The sequence below is a fragment of the Larimichthys crocea genome, chromosome XVII, assembly GCF_000972845.2.
Source record: "Larimichthys crocea isolate SSNF chromosome XVII, L_crocea_2.0, whole genome shotgun sequence".
Lineage (NCBI taxonomy): Eukaryota > Metazoa > Chordata > Actinopteri > Sciaenidae > Larimichthys > Larimichthys crocea.
The window spans coordinates 2,722,710-2,739,723 of record NC_040027.1 but is presented as its reverse complement, the minus strand read 5'-3'; the positions used below and the strand labels follow the sequence as shown (position 1 = coordinate 2,739,723).

Below are 17,014 nucleotides of genomic sequence, written 5' to 3'. Positions count from 1 at the left end.
AACCAATGTCATTGATTCAATTCTGACCACTAGAAAAGAAAGAGGGGACAGGACATCCACGGCCCTTCCCCCAGTTGGTCCTTCCACCCTGGACCATTCCGTTCCATTGTCGGGAACATTGGCACCTCCGTCCATAGCTCACAACGGTCCAATCTTGGTCCTCAAACTACCCCTTGATTAAAGGGTTGTACAAAAAAAAAAACGTGTGCCTATAAGCAGCATTTCTTCAGACCTAGGCACACAATAATATAACAAAAAAGGTTAGCTGGCTGTCAGACTGGAGAGTAAGAGAAAAGGGTTAAAAAAAAAAACGGCATGGGGTTTGGGTTACAATTTCAAATAAGGACTTAGAATTTGACTTAATGCCAATTTATGCTCTGACCTCGTCAACTTGGACTTCAAACATATTTAAATCCAAATGGCTGTTTCATACCTAATGAATAAATCCACTTTCTTTCAAATTCCAGCCACTCTTACAAAATCCAAATCTTGCAACATGAAATATTTAACCAAAGGGTTAGGGTTATATTGTACCTATGTTACACCATACAAGTAGAGACTGAATTCTTTCTCTCACCAACATATTGAATTTCACATTTGGAACAATTAAATCAACACAATTTGCAGACCGTGGTGTAAACATATGTACCTTAATCTACTGTCAAAAAAAAAGGAAAGAAAACTAAACAAAGGAAACAGTGAGGTGTTATTATCAGTACATCAGTGGTGAATTTGTGTGCATGCATGAGTGCAGCGTGTAGTGTGTGCGAGATGTTGCATGAAATGAAAAGAACCAAAAACCATGCAGCAGACACGAGAGGACGACCGAGTCTGCCAGAGAGAGAGAGACAAGTCATTGGAGCGGAGTTTTAGAGTCACAATCACAGCCCAGGTATTTAACTATAATCAGCATCTCTTCAGGTACCTACGTGCTGCAAGGAGAGAACACATGCAAATAAACCAGGAAAGTGTCACACTACAAAAATGATTTCCCCAACCTGTGAGGTCTTTCATACTGCAATGATTGTATTTTTGCTCTAACTAAAATGTCCCTTAAATTCCTGTTTCTATGATATGCTGAAATAACTTTACAATTTACATTATATTATGATTAACTACCACATTCCCTCAATTCTCCTCTCTCCAAATTCAGAAAGTTTTAAAACATTATCGTAAAAAGGACCTCGTATATCCTCTCTCCCATAATGCTTCGAAGAGGATTTTCACAGCTAACGGCAATGCACGGGCCAACACAATCAACCTGATAATCCCACATAGAGTGTACCACCACTACATACAAGACAAGAGTGGTTCAGTGGTTCAGTTTAGGCTAGCCGTCAGCAAAGGCGTTAGAATGAGGAATATTCAACGACCAAAGGCAGACATGTGGAAGCTGTGTTAGGGTCCGGATTAAGAAAAATAAATAATAACAGAAAAAATAAATAATAAGCCATAAAAATAGAAAATTACAAATAAAAAATAGACAGTCCTTTGAGTGTTATATATACAATTCATGATCTTGAGGTTGTTAATGTTGCTATACTTAGACTGAGGGTAGTAGTAGTTCAGACCAATGTTTTATTTGACAGAAAATTCTTAATTCAAGGTTTTTTTTTGGTGAAACTACTTTTCTAAGAGCCAAAAATAAACATGCTTTCATGCTCAATATTTTGTTAAAAATAACAAGAGGTAAATCAAGATATTAAAAAAAAAATATTCCACATATCACCCGAAGCAAGACAAGAACTAGAACTTTTTCTACAATGTTTTCATCCTCCAAGGATACTCTTCAAGTCCTGAATCAGTCTGTTTTGCAATATAATGTCCTTTTTTTGTGTTGTCCTCAGTGTTCCAACATGAAAACTGTCTGACTGTCTTCAGGACTGTTAGACAAAGAGCTGAGATAACAAAACAAACTCCAGCTTAACAAGGTTTCTGCCAAGATGTCCGCACAGAATATTGAGTTATTTACTAGGGACAAAGATGATTTTACTATTTATGTTCAGACAACTGACAAACAAGGCACTCTGTAAAAAAAAAAAAAAAAAAAAAAACTTGCATTCTTAATCAGTTAGGTGAGCTTTATTGAAGCTTGTGCCCCCTTTACAAAGAAATGTTTGGTTGTGGGAAAGAAAAAGTCAGAGCACAAGTTACTGCAAAAAGGCAAGAGATGTACAGGAGGCTCACACAGGGGGGAGTGTTGTTTTGTCCTGTATTCAGTGTCTGTCCTAGTGCAGTGATCCACCAGGACACTGCAAGTATGCAATTTTCACTTCATTTAAACAAGGAGAAAGCAGACAATAGGGAAGCGTGTGAAGAAAGTCACAAAGAAGTGCTGATACGTTAAAAGCCTCTGTTGGGCAACAGAACACCTGGCCATGTGGGGGAATAATGCACTGATTGGCTGGAGAGTCAAACACTCCCATGAAAGTAAATCATGAAGCCTTACAAAGCCTATTATTTGTCACTGCATGTTACAGTGCATAAGTGGTGAAGCCAGTATGAATTTCAGATTTTGAGCTGCTTTGAATAACGCAAAATATACTTACAGATGAAACATATTTAGTCCGGACAGGCTAGTTTATAAAGACCACCACACGTGTTAAAAAGACCACCAGGTAAGTCCCTATGACTCAGGATTATAGTTTGTATTGTAGGATGTAATAAACATTTCAGCCTATAGGGGCTGCTACTGGTGCTACCCTTTTATTTTGATAAAACCTGATGCTATTGGTATTTCTTATCAAGGAAACGTGGATCTTTTTGTATGGATGTTTGCATCTCACTAGCAGTGGTCAGCTTGCACCATTATCGCCTTTTTGTTAGATTTCCATTATTGATTGAAAGGATCTCTTATCACATCCAGCTTCAGAGGAGAGTGGAGAACACTGTGTGAATGTTTATTTTCGAACTAACTAACTACCCTTTAAATTCACTTTATAAATGAAGTGTTAGTGAGTAGGTCACATCACATCTTCTCTTACGCAACATTTTTGCTTCTTCAATTTTCCTGCCATTATTTTCAAATGTAAATTAGATGTTTTATAAAAGACAACTTCCAAGTCTTGTACACTGTTTCCACAAATGACACTGTATATACTTTGGATATAATATCCCATCTCCAGAGGGGAGGAGAGGAGAGGAGAGAAGAGGAATGGTGGAGGAGCACAGCAAAAAAGCCACAAAGAACTTCCTGTTTACAAATCTTGGCTGCTTGCTAATAAGAAGGATTTCCCATTTGAATGTAGCTTAATAATACTGTAGATTTTCTATGAAGCGCAAACTTTGCCAGGGAATCTGTACAAAATGCCAAAAAGGAGACCATCTGGAAAACCTCTGATAATAAAAAAAAATGCTGCCTCTTGTGATTTGGCTCAAGTCAATGCATAAATTACTTTTTTCCAATGATAAGAATTATACAAAGTCCATACTACTAACATTTCCCCTGTGCCACCCTCCCTACAGTATTTTTTAAGGTGTGACTAAAATTGAGCCTGAGTCTTTGCATTCTAAGGATTTTAAGTTAGAACAGCAGGGTTTTCTACAGAAAATTGCTTGTGATTTAATACCCTCACTTATCTTCTTTGTCTCTTTTCCACCCTGATCATTCATTTTTATTCATCCTTTTGGCCGCACAGCTGTTTTTTGGGAAGCAAGCTGAGACTGGGCCAAAGGAAGTTGAGACATAACAACTGACTGGGATGTGGGTTGAAGACCGGGATGCGTTTAAGTCATAAGGGAGAATGATATTGGGCTGCATGCCCACACTTGCTCTCCTTTTGACACTCATTGGTTTTAGGTTTCCACAAAGCATTTCATGATTAGTCAACCCTGCACCTGATGGTCTATAGGCTGAACCATAAAGCACTTTGTTACCTGGCCAGGGTATATAATGTAGTCACTAGGACTATCTGGAAATGAGATTTGGTGCTCCAGTGAGCTTGGCACCAATGTACTTCGTATGTCCTCACTCTATACCAAACTTGTTCACTTGCTTAATGGGAGGTTGGAGAATGTCACAAGAGTTCTATAGATAAAACTCAACATTGTAGTTAGAGATCTGTCTGGAGTATCAAAAACTGACTTCATAGCAATTTCGTTCAAGGATGCTACTGAGTGCAGAGAGTAAAATATGACATAGTAATCAACCAAAACTGCTGCAGCAGCATCATGTTCAAACTGTACTTGGGTGCCTCACACATTACGTTTCATTCTCAAGCAGAGCTAGCCAAATGTAGGAGCAGGAGCAGTCCTTGGTGATGGAGCCATGATTGCTTCATGTCAAAGTGGAGAAGATGACACTCTGGCGTGAACAACAACTTTCCCCTCTTGTCTCTTCTGCTCACTTAACATCAGTTACAATTGGCAGTAGCATTAGAAAATCCAAGAAAAGACCACCAAAACCCATCAGCATTCATGAATGTTGATTTGACTAAATACACCCATGTGACCTCTTCTTGACTCTGTGGTAATAGCACCAGAGATAAATTATACAGAATCCTCAAGAGCTAAAGTCAGTGTTTTTCATACCCTGCAAACCCACCTAAAGCCTCAATGTGTAATAAGGATTTAAGACAGTTTTTGCCGCTTACCTTAACAAGGAGACTGTGCTTTTTTATTGTGTTGGTTTGATAAATGAAAAGTAACAGCCTCTGAAAGTGCCCCATTACACAAACCTGGCTGGGTACCAGAATGCACCCATTCTGAAATACAGCCTTGCACTGATAATATTCAAATGACTCCCACAAACAACTGGTGACAGATTTGGTCTGAACTTTTCACTCAACCCAGTGCTTGGAGGTGATGGACATCGGATGCTTAATGGCTCTGTTTGTGGCACGTCCAAGACAGCAGCATATGGCTAATGAGGGACAGAGTGATATGCACAGGTACAAGCCAACTCTTCAGCAGTCATATCAGGGATGTTTTGATGGACATAGGGGGAATAAACATCCCCTCAAAACAGGACCGGTCATGACAAGATGACCTAAAATAGTTTTCCTATTAATTTATCCAGACTATTGTTTACTTGCACATCGCCAAATCTGCTCAGGCTGATTGAGTGCAATAGGAGCTCAACCGCTCATTCAACTCAGGCTGAGACATTCATGACTGTGTTCTTTTTTTGGTCCCAAGCCCCAGCAGCCAGGAATAACACTAAGAGAGAAACTTGACAGTGTGAATCCAACTTATTTTCAATCTGCTGTCAGGAAGCAGTCTGTCGCTCGGAGATGAAGAGTGACAGTGAGATGTGAATTCAATGGACTGCATTACTGTCTGGCTCAAACGATTATAATGGCTGAAATGGAAATTGTGGTATTTTTCCTCCTTTTGAGGATGTCTCAGAGTGAGGATCTGACCATGCAGAGAATGGTGGAATTAAAGGTGGTGTACAAATCGTAAATATTGATTTCCATCAGAATAGAGGGAAAGTCACTCTCAGGGGATCAGTCAGTTTCTGCTTTGAGGACGAGGAGGATAAGCCACTGAAAGAGACTGATGGCATCTAAAATGAACTACTGGCACTCATCACAGAAGTCCCCAGGCTTCTGTCTCTCAGGTGTCTATAATCTAGTATTAGTGGGAGAATAACTTCTCCAGCCTATGAATGGAATTTGCATGTTGTAATACAAAACTAAATGTCTCTGATATTATGTTGAAAAGAGGTGACAGTTTTCTGTTTGGGAGTTCATCAAACATATTCCTTCACTCTATGTCTAGAAAAAATATGCTGAAAAGTAACTATTTTTTAATGTTACCTGCAAGTCGTGTGCCTTTTTAGAGTCACGCTGCTGTGAACCAAATCAAAAATAATGTCAGTATAACCTGGAAAAGTGGAAGAATGCCATGTGATCTTTGGCACTTTCTATCCTGTAATGGCACAGAGATAGCAAAAATGAGCCTGCCATTAGAGAGATGACTGCACACCATCTTTCTGGTCAAGGTGCTCCAGTCCTGAAATCCACCATCAAAGAGAGGGTGACTCAAAGAATTACAATACAGCACAGTTTTTGCATCTTATTCTCTCTTTGATACAAGGTGTTGTGTCCTGTTCTGTACACCCGGACAGGATACCCAGGATAATACAGAACAGGACAAGACACAGATATGCACACACAGGTAGAGCCTTATAAACCAACGCAACACAGAATCGAGTTTTAGCATCAAGCATCTCTTGTATTTTTGTCAAAATATCATGCATTGCGACAGGGTGTCTAATTTGTCACTGTGGACTGCTGAAAATGGTTCCTGATGCTATTCCCTTTACCCCTCTAAATATTGAATAACGTACATGACCTCTTAGACAGAGAGTCAAACTTTAACATTGCTGTGCATTTCTTTTTGTTGTCTTGTATTACATGATTACAATAAATGTCAGAACAGAATGTAATGTAATATGCCCAATGAACACACATACACTATCATGGTTGACAATTCCTAATACAGCCCTTGGTAGGATTGAGATCCTCGCTCGGCCGCTTGTGATTAATCTCTTTCAAGTGACATTTTGAATAAGATCGAGTTACTTTCATGGTCACTGGCCAAAGCACACCATTAGCATTCAGCATGTGCACGCTCTGGCTCTAACTGCAAGCACTTTGCACACGACTACTACGTGACTACAAAAGATGAATACAAACTGTCTTTATGTAACATAAAAGTAAATGATTGTGAGTCCTAGGCTTTCTTGCTACAATGTAAGGTGATGGTACTGCAGATTCTACACAGCAATCCTGACCTTCTCACTGTACTTTAAGTTTGAACATTTGGTGTAGATGGTCTTTGCATATAAACCTTGACTTCTCTCAGAAAAACAGAAATGTGTGTGTGTGTGTGTGTGTGTGTGTGTGCAGGGAGATTTGTGCAAGATTGCAGTAGGTTGGTGTCCTCTAAAATGTAACAATTTAACAACATAGTAGTCACCATTACCTTGTAAAATCTTTTCAGTCTTTCAGTGATCAATGATGATTTGCAGGATTGGTAAGAAAAAAGCTTAAATGAACAAATCCAAAACATATCTAGGAGGATAGTTAGTCATATCTGTAAATAAAAGTAGGAGTATTCCGAAATGACTGTGTCAAAGCAGCTCAGGTCATTTGTGTCTCCTCTTTTGATCTTTCCTACAGGCCACATCTAAAATGACACTGAGCCAACACTGCAGACATTTCTCTCAATCATGCCATGTCAAAGTGACAGAAATTGACTCAAGGAGAGAGCTGTGGGAAAGTGATACTGATACTTTCTTTCTTGATGAGGTAGCAAGTGAAACTCATGAGACTTCATCTCTGCAATCAAACTCGTAATGATTTAAAGTAGATTCTGTCTCAGCTTTGATCTGCACTGTCCTCTAGACAAATCTGCCAAGGTTTTGATCTATCTATCTATCTATCTATCTATCTATCTATCTATCTATCATCTCCGCAACAGCACCTCCTGGAGGAATCTCTTCACATTACATACTTTAAGTTACATGATTTTCACTAACTTATATTTTCTATACACTTCAGGGCTGTAACATCTTTTTTTCTACATGAGACACTTTTAAGTTTAAAGTCCTACAAGAACTGCAATAATGAAATATATTTATATTGGTGATAAAATAATTAAATAGAAAAAAGTACTATGAATAAGTAATACTTCCTTCAAAAACGCAAAACATTATTATTTCCGCTCAATTTTCAATATATTAGAGAGTATATGTAAGCATGAACGCCAACATATATCTCATATATCGTATTTATTTTTTTCATGTAGGAACCTTTGAAGCTTACACATTCGTTCCCCCGGCGCACTGTGTTGGTAGAACATTGAACGCCGTCACGTCCTCCCCACGTGAAGCGCTGCGTACATGTGAGCAGTGTGTTCATCCATCCACAGCAGCTTCATCCACGCTCAGAGGCCGTCACTTCACATATTGTCCTCTTATGATTGTCGATAATAAGAGGATGGAGTCCGCAGAGGAGGAGGCGCTGCTCGGAGAGGAGTCAGAGGAGTCAGAGGAGTCGGAGGAGTCAGAGGAGTCGGAGGAGGAGAACAGTGAACTCTCAGACAATGAGGTCAGTCAACTGTTACCATGCTAACACTGGCTAACGTTAGCCAGCCAGAGCTAACACCTGTGAAACTGTGTCAGACTTAGAAAAGTGTTTTTTTGTTGACTTTCATGTAGAAATGACGTCATTTCACTGTTGCGTTGGTTTTTGGCATGTTCGTGTGTCTACACACACACACATGCGTCCTGGCGTGTGTGTGTGTGTGTGTGTGTGTGTGTGTGTTTGGTGATATAACAGAGTGTAAACCTGACTGATCTTTGCTTCCTCTAGCTTCAAGAAGCCTTTGCGAAGGGGTTGTTGAAACCCGGCATGAACGTCCTGCTGGATAAACCCAAAAAGTTTGTCAACAACACGGTGAGTCAACTCAAAATGACTCAGTTTCTCTTGTCCAGATCTGGACGTGTTGAATTGATTTTTGATTTTTTTCTTTGTGATGCCTTCATAAAGGTTTGGATGTTATGTTAACAATAGTAAATGCTGTTACTTAACATACCTGGGCATTTGATGACACCCTATGAATTGTGTGTGTTGTGTTTGCAGGAGGGGTTGAAGCAGTGCCTTGCAGACCTCCGTAAAGAACTTCCCTGGGCCGAGAGGTTGGATTTGACCAACCTGCCGGCTGAAGATGTCATTTCCAAAGCCGAAGGGAAAGTTCCAAGTGTGACCAAGGGAGACGTAAATGCGGACGATGACTTCCAGAGGGAGATGTTCTTGTGAGTGACCATAATCATTTGCAGTTTGTCAAAAAACGTGACGTTATCAACTCTTTTTGACCCAACGTCTCACCAGAAGCTCCATGGAGTGACTGCTGTGAAGCTTTTGTCAGTTTTCATTCTGGAAATCACACAGGACACTAAAACCTCCTTGCAGCTCGATGTAAATGAAATTAATTAAAACATCTCGTCTCTGCTACTATCTAAAGGTTTTCACATTTTGTGTTTGTTAACTTACAGCTATCGTCAAGCTCAAGCTGCAGTCCTCGAGGCACTGCCCCTCTTAAACAAGCACGGAGTAGCAACAAAGAGGCCTGACGATTACTTTGCAGAGATGGCCAAGTCAGATCAGCACATGCAGAAGGTGAGTTGTTTCCTCTTTACAAGAGTCTTGTTTCTTACAAGATAAAACAACAAGTTAAAATCTGGACCCCCAAAAGATTCATCTTTTCTGTTTCTTGTTAGATTGACCAAATCTAATTCTGTTTCTTTTTTATATCTTTAACTGATATTTGTGCACTGGATAACTTGGAGTCTGACATATATGTTGTACTTCTATGAGATATGTTTGAACATATTGTGAATATTATTTAGGATGACGGACACACAGAGACTAATTCATGTCTGATCTATGCGGGCACTTGGTCATGCACACTGGTTCGACACAGTTCCACCTTTTTTCTCATTAGACTTAAATCCAAAACTTGGATTCACAGAAATGTTTTCTCTTTTATCCAGATCAGGAAAAAGCTGATCTCAAAGCAGCTGATCCTGGAGAAGTCAGAAAAGGCCAAGAAACTCCGCGAGCAGAGGAAGTTTGGCAAAAAGGTTGGTTCCTGTTTTGTACAGTTATTATTACTCTTATTTCTTTTTACTGCACATATATTTCATTACTTTACATCAGCCTGCTACAAGTGTTATTGGGTCCTTTCTTTAAGAACTACCCATTCAACATGGAGGATATAGTTCCCTATTTATGTGAACTAGACCTACCTTCATGCTGCATTATTGATGAATGGAAAGTGCAAACTTGAGAGCAGCTGAGAGCGTATTTTTAAATATTTATACAGTTCAAACCTCATCAGCCTGACTTGACTAAAACTGCTTACATTATTTTCTTTATTGTTAAATTTTATTCTTGTTTATTTATGATCTGTTATTATTTCATTATCCATATTATTGATTTTGTGTTTTATTTTATCTAGTTTTTCAATTTAACCTAGTTTCTAGTTTAGCTTCTGTTTATCTGTTACTACTATGTAGTTTGAATTTTACCATATTTTGTTCTGCATTTATTTTATCTTATTGGCTTGTCAGTCATCCATGAAGCACTTTGACCTGCACCTAACTGTATGAAAGGTGTTATGAATAAATAATTTTCCACTCGAGGGATCAATGAAGTTGTAGTCTATTCTTATTTTTAAGTTTGACTAAAGAATTAACATGAAGTTTTAAATGTGTGCCAGGTGCAAGTAGAAGTGATCCAGAAGAGGCAGAAAGAGAAGAAAGCAATGATGTCCGCTGTAAAGAAATACCAGAAAGGTGAGCTTTTGTCTCTGTGATTTTATTCATTCTTTGATTTTATTTTGAAAAATACCATCTCACACAAAGGTGAAAAAATGTGAACTACTTAAAATGCTTTACCTGCTGTTCCCCAAAATCTCAATGGGTGTTTTTTTATGCTTATCATCCCTACTCCAGGAATGACCGACAAACTGGATTTCTTGGAAGGAGACAAGAAGACGGGGGGTAAAGATGCTTCTCAGGGCCCCAAGAAAGCATTGAACAAAAAGGGGTAAGGTGTTACCTCGTGCACTGCTCTCATAAATTACAAGCTTAGTATGTTCTGCTCTTGATGTTTGTGGCATTTTCACAAAAAGCTCAAATTTGACTGTTACTTTGACAGCAACAACGCCAAGAGGAAATTCAAGGACCAGAAGTTTGGCTTTGGAGGCAAGAAGAGTGGGAAGAAGTGGAACACCAAGGAGAGCTACAATGATGTTTCCAGTTTCCGTGCCAAAACGGCTCATGCCAAGGGCGGAAAGGGAGGGAACAAAGGCAAAGGAGGAAAACAAAATGTGAGTCACACGCACATAAAACACTGCCGACTGACATGATCAATGTGGACAGTTTGTCAAAGGAGATTATAAAGTTACTAGCAAACATGTGCTCTGTATTGTAGAGAAGCTCAATGTTTTTCCATTGTTGTTTCTCAGAAACGCCCGGGCAAGTCTGTTCGCAAGAAGATGAAGTCTCGCTCGTAAACATCGGCAGAGGCTGGTCAGTAGGCTGAAGTTGGATCTTGCTCCTAGGCAGGCTTTCCCACTCCTGCTCCCCAGTCTCTCCTCCATATACATCAAGAGACATTTAGGAGAACTGTTCTTCTACACTTTTCGTACGTTACGCCTTCTGTAAAATGTGTCTGGATTGATGTGGAGGACCCTTCAAGCCGCAGAGGGACAGAGAAACGTCCTACCACAATGCTGAGGAATCTCTTGAAGGACATGTCTGGTGATGAAAAGGTCTCCCTATGCAGAAATTGTAAACCCAAGAGTGGACTACAGAGCTACCCGAATGTTATAAAAGTGTCTTTTCTTCTTGATTAGTTGTTACAGACCTGTTTTCATGGTCTGTGGACATCATTTTCTCTCTATCTGCCTGTTTGTGGTGTTTTTAAAGCCACTTTCTGTAATCACACCTCTACACCAACCTCCTGGTTGTCTAATGTACAATGCGAGTTCTGTTTGGTGTATTCAGGTTTTAATTTTTTCTAACTCTGCTCCTTGAGACATTGATTCTCTCCCATGTGACATGACATTTTATAATATTGAACAGCTGTTAGTTTTGCCCTTTCCTATTCATTAATGAGTATGTGACGGGCAAGTGTGCTTTGTTATAGACCTGTGCAAAGCTTTCCCCTGCAAGTGTTTGTCTTAGTTTGTTTTCTCAGATGAAAATGCAAAAGGGCAGCTTCTGGCAATGACACCTGTATGTTTGTATAATAAATAAAGATCTGAACTCAGGTGCACATATTCCTGAGGATTTGCATTCTTTCTGTCACGTTGTCTAATTTGATGAACGCAGAGCAGATTCTTTGTGCTTGGTGACGTCCGAGCTGAATCGGTTGAAATGGAGTCTCCTGTCGCTGCGATCAGATGGGATCTGTGGGGAAAATATGACAACATTTGAGTAAGTTGCTGCTGTTCATGCTTTTGTGCTTTGTGATTTTTGCAGTCTAACAGGACAAAATTAGAATAAAAAACAACAACCTTGAAATTTAGACAGCTGAGGTTTAGTATTACATCGCTGTTAGTCTTTTTGCAGGCTACTGGGATTGTGGGAATCATTTTACTTTTCTGTAATAGAATCAATAGAATCCTTCCTCCATAGAAAAGCCCATCTATGTAAAACTCAACATCATGACACTGATTTATGACCACTTGTCACAGCAGCTCGTATACACAAAGTGGATAAGAAATGACTCAAATAAGAAATATATAGAAGGCGTTAGATGGTGTTGTGATGGCCCTTGGCCATTTTGTGTTTTGCTGGTCTCTGTGCTCCTCCCTTCTCAGGTTCTCCCTGCTTGTCTCGCTGCCACCTCGTCGGAGAGATTCATCCCATCTGTGGCCTCATCTATAAAGGCATGGCCTTTCCAAGATGTCTGTCTCTCTCCCTCCTGGATGGCTGGTGCCTCCAGGCACCCCAGCGTAGTTTTGTTTTGATGTGTTCCGTTGGCTCTTTTTTTTTTTCATAATTACCCACACACACCTTGCACATCCAACACCTTTCACCATACCACTGCCTACTGACCTACACTTAAATTCTGTTCTTTAAATGAATTTATGGTTAATTGAACTGGTCACTGTGCGTTGGCTTCTCCCTCCTTGCTTTTCCTCTTGAACGAGCTGGGCGGACAAGAGTCTGACAGCTGTTGGAACGAAGTACCTGGGTAGCACTCCTTCTTACATGGTGGGAGTAGCAGTCTGTTGCTGACAGAGCTGTTTAAGGCTCCCACAGTCTCATTGTCAACTTTGCCTACATCCTGTCTACTTTACTACCAGTTATAGAGTAACCAGATGTGCTGCTGAAACGTTTTTCTGGGATGGTTGTACCAAAATCTGTTAATATGTTAAGGTTCACACACACACACACACACACACACACACACACACACACACACACACACACACACACACACACACACACACACACTTTAAGAGTAGGTGTTAGAGCCATTTTCTGGTTCATGTGTGCATTTGTGTTTATATTTCTTTTGTTTTGATTTGCATGCAAGCGAGTTAATGTGCACGTATGGAAAAGTTCGGCTGAGCCACGCTTATTTGTCAAGAGCGTAAGACCATAAATAAATGTTGGTGACTGCTCATGTGTTTCGCTCATTCATTGGACCCGGAAGACGACGCACGCGTCCACCTCTACAAGTACCAGCAGCAGCCCGTCAGTGGCTTAGGTTCGTTTTGTTGTTTTATTTTGACAAGTCACAAGAGTAGGTGTGGTCAGATTCATAGTTCAGGGACAGAAGGCTATATGTTTGAATCCTGTTCCCCTGTTGACGCTTTTTGCTCTCAGTGATGTGAAGCAGTTTAGTTTAAATAAACAGTCAAATCCATGTTCTTCTCACCAGTGGTGTTGATATCCATCCTATCTCCTGACTCTCCGTCTGTGGCATTGTATATTTCTTGGTGGGCTCCTCACGGGCCTTGTGGAAGGCCTTGATGAAGTCAGCTGGAAAAGAGGAACATTTATTTGTAGAGTGGAGTAATATGAATACTGTTTTTGGGCTGATATTTATCCAGAATTAAAGAGAAGCTGTGAACTTACAGTTTTCTACAATCACTTCTGTTGCTTTCCTCGACATGGGTTTGTCTGGCAGGATGTGTACTAAGAGGCAGTGGACACACACATACAGTAAAGAAAAAATAGACATTATTGTAAAACAGATGTAATAACTGGTATAACTCTACCTTTCCTGTTATGTTTTCTGTCATTTCTGGCTTTCCATGCAAGGATCTTCCAATTGTTTTGGTATTGACACCTTTTTGTTCATGTTTGTTTCAAAGGCATTGTCTTTAGTCAAGATTCAAGATCTCTTTATTGCCATTTCACAGCACTGTAAAACAAAATTTCGAGCAAAAACTCCACAGAATAAATTAAATAAGAAGATAAATAATTAAATAAGTCTGATAAATCTAAAAAAACAAAAGTGCATTGGAAACTGAAAGTGAGGATGATGGATTAAGCAAACTTCCTTTTTTTTTTCTGAGAGGATTTGTTTCCATTAGGATTTTAAATCTCTGAGCACCACAGACAAAATGAAACACAGATTTAATTGTCTGCTGTGTTACAGAGACAGAGTAGTTTTTGGTGAGATAAAATCCCTTCAATCAATACCTTTGACATTAATGTTTGGCCTGTGAGCACACAGGCTCCTTCAGAGCTCATAGATCTGCACAGAGAGGAGGACAGACTGAAAGTCATACTCACGTTTCCTGTGTGGGTTGATGCTGAACTCCGTGTGGAGGATCTGGTGTCTTTGCTCTTTCAGGATGGTCTCAGTGTGAATGGCGTTTTGATGAACCAAATCCATTTTTTTGTTTCCTGCCATGATCCTTTTAAAACACCAGAAACAGATGTTAGCGTGCGAAATAAAGAGCCTGGAGGTGACGTGAAGGAGTTTATACCTGATTTCGTTACCTGGCAACAGTAAACACTGGGTTTGCGCTGCAGTGACGTGACTTGAACACGCGATGGCGCAGCGCGCTCAGATTTGGTCACGGTGGATGAGACTCACAGCTAAGTTCAAATGTTTAGTGAAGACTAATAAACTTATGCTAATACTAAGTCACTGTAAAATGAATACTTGAACAGTATCAAAGAAAGATAATAATAATCATGTTTTGAAAAAATAATCATGTTTTAAAAACAACACACAGATAGTGGCATGGTTTATTTTCCCCTTTCCATTTTCTTCTCTGCAGACGTTTTGCACAATATTCCATTTGATTATGTGAAGTTCAAAACACTTTGCTGCATTATTGCCAGTGGTGTGAGGGAGTTATGATCACCTCCACATCAGCAAACAGAGACTTAACATTGAGGAAGGAAAATAAGAGATCATTTATTTATTTGAATAGTTTTAATAGTTTATATATAGTAAATGGCATAATTTTAAAAGTGAGTTCTACTTTGAACCCAGTGGGTGCCCCTGATTATTATTGCTAAAAGCTCCTTTCAAAAAAGATCATCAGAAGTTAGCAAATATGAAGGTAAACTTACTTATCTTACCTAAACAGTTTTTTAATTATCCATGAAGACTTTACAGGACTGAAAAAAAATTCTTGATGTCAAGGTTGTGTTTTTTTTTCCTTTTCTTCATTTGATATTTTTAATGGCTTGTCTAGACAAGGATTTATGATGATGTCATTTGTCAGCACAGAGTTGAAAAAATATTCCCAAAGGGATTATTAATAACATCGCATTAACTTTAACAGACCTAGTAACGCCACAGGATTTAAACTCATTTTCCAACTTTGGGAACTGTGCCACAATAATGTTTTTAAAATAAGAACATCTTGTGCATATCCAGTCTCTCAGAACTTTGCTGTCTTGACAGAGCACTGAATGAATGAATGAATAAATGTCCAGATTGCGAGAAAATGTAGCCAGCTTGAGTACAGTGTGATATTTTGTTTTTTGTTTTTTGCCTACATATGTTCCCTTAGAGCAACAGATGACAGTTTGACTGACACACTGACTGCATGTTCACAAGCTTGCAAGAGTGTGTCAGTTTAATAGCTGTGCACATTTCACACTAACAAGAAAGAAAGTTTTAAGAAAATAACAGATGGACCCAGATGTCCAGTGACCTTGTAACTGTGCAGTGTGTGTAAAAAACATGTGTGAGTGGCATTTCCTTACATTGTCTTGCAGTACAGTTGACTTCCTCTGCTCTCACACACAAATAACAGAGCTTTCACATCTTGTAAATAGTACTCATGGTTGGGTGGATGCTGTGGATGCGCTGATATAGTTTTAGGGCTGCAATGACAATCCTTCTCACCATTTGTCTCCTCACATTTCATTTCCCTTTCATTTGGTTTCCCCTCCTCCTCTTCCTCCAGCTTTTCCTTTCCTCACACTGTCCCATCTGCTCTTCTCAGAAGTAATCATTTTGTTTTTTTTATCCTCTCCCATTCCTGTCTTTGTGGGATTTGTGAACTTTGTGTGTACGTGTGTGCATAGTCACAGACAGCTCAATAGAGGTTGAAATGTTCGGTTGTTTGGTTCGCATTTCATAACCTGATTCAAGTTTTATTGGCCCTGTGTGAAAGATATAATGGAAACAGGTAATAACTCAAATACTAGAGCGGCAGCATGGAGAGGTTTCAGTGCGGGTGGGTGAAAAGTCCCTGTGGTGTTTGTATATGTGTGCGAGGAAGAGGGAGCAATATGTATTACCAGAGGATGGAGGGGCTTGTGGTGTCAAGCTTTGTTCCCTGGCTCTTGTCACAGTGTCGGGTTGAGTTAGCATCAAGGCAGCTTTTGAGTTCCTCAGGCTGGGAATAGTAATAGGCCAGTTTGTGGGTTACAAACTCCAGTATCACCCCCATGCCAGGGAAGTTTTTCTGCAGATGGTGTGCGAGTCTCAGCTAACTATTTCCCATTCTCTACCTCTAACATGTATAGTTGATGGGGAGCCATTTGTACGTCACGCAATGTGGGTTAACGGCAGGGATCTAATCTCCATCATCCCCTGAGTTTTAGAAGGAAGGAAGCATTTTGTTTGGTTTTAATGTGGCTGAGGGAGAATTATTAATGACTGACTGAGTGTGTGGTGAAGTGTGTTAAAGACATCATCCTGTAAAGATTTGAGGACGTGATTGAATGGCATGCCATTTTCCTTGTTGTGCCACTTCATCAGTAATGCTTCATCAACAGAATTTTAAAACGCATGGCTTTCAAAACAGTCTGTTTGGCGGCCAGTGAATGCTCATATTGATGTTAAATTTTGGATTAGATCATCGATGGCATGCTTTTTTTCCTGTGTCTTATTTTTTTTCTCTCTCTCGTAACCTTTCCTTACTTTTTGTCGCAGTTTGTGTGAGTCTGTCTGTTTTTTCCTCTATTTGTATGCGTTTGTGTGTGAGTGTGAAAGGAGAGCTCTGTCATCTGCAAAGTCAAGGTCATCTAGCTGCTCCCACATTGTCCACTGAATCCCACGTCTTTCGC

At 39.7% G+C, this 17,014-nt stretch overlaps 2 protein-coding genes across 2 annotated transcripts; one reads left to right on the top strand and one right to left on the bottom strand.

The window, feature by feature from the left end:
* The first annotated feature begins 7,806 nt into the window (after window positions 1-7,806).
* ebna1bp2 (EBNA1 binding protein 2) lies at window positions 7,807-11,812 on the top strand. Its single transcript, XM_010730944.3, has 9 exons — window positions 7,807-8,057; window positions 8,322-8,405; window positions 8,592-8,764; window positions 9,005-9,128; window positions 9,503-9,592; window positions 10,231-10,306; window positions 10,466-10,559; window positions 10,671-10,842; window positions 10,981-11,812. Exons 1-9 carry the CDS (start codon window positions 7,926-7,928, stop codon window positions 11,026-11,028), a joined length of 993 nt encoding a protein of 330 aa, XP_010729246.2. The 5' UTR covers window positions 7,807-7,925; the 3' UTR covers window positions 11,029-11,812.
* On the bottom strand, window positions 11,791-14,488 carry cfap144 (cilia and flagella associated protein 144). The gene is made up of 4 exons (XM_010730942.3): window positions 14,270-14,488; window positions 13,607-13,666; window positions 13,407-13,510; window positions 11,791-11,926 (listed from the first exon to the last, which is right to left on the bottom strand). The coding sequence occupies exons 1-4, from the start codon at window positions 14,388-14,390 to the stop codon at window positions 11,831-11,833; spliced, it is 381 nt and encodes a 126-aa protein (XP_010729244.2). The 5' UTR covers window positions 14,391-14,488; the 3' UTR covers window positions 11,791-11,830.
* Window positions 14,489-17,014: the final 2,526 nt, after the last annotated feature.

Coding starts and splice junctions, on each gene's coding strand:
- ebna1bp2 (XM_010730944.3), top strand. CDS start 7,926: ATGATTGTCGATAATAAGAGGATGGAGTCCGCAGAGGAGGAGGCGCTG. Junction 9,129..9,502: donor CAGATCAGCACATGCAGAAG/GTGAGTTGTTTC, acceptor TCTTTTATCCAG/ATCAGGAAAAAGCTGATCTC. Junction 10,307..10,465: donor TGTAAAGAAATACCAGAAAG/GTGAGCTTTTGT, acceptor TCCCTACTCCAG/GAATGACCGACAAACTGGAT.
- cfap144 (XM_010730942.3), bottom strand. CDS start 14,390: ATGGCAGGAAACAAAAAAATGGATTTGGTTCATCAAAACGCCATTCAC. Junction 13,667..14,269: donor CATCAACCCACACAGGAAAC/GTGAGTATGACT, acceptor ACTGCCTCTTAG/TACACATCCTGCCAGACAAA. Junction 13,511..13,606: donor AGAAGTGATTGTAGAAAACT/GTAAGTTCACAG, acceptor CCTCTTTTCCAG/CTGACTTCATCAAGGCCTTC.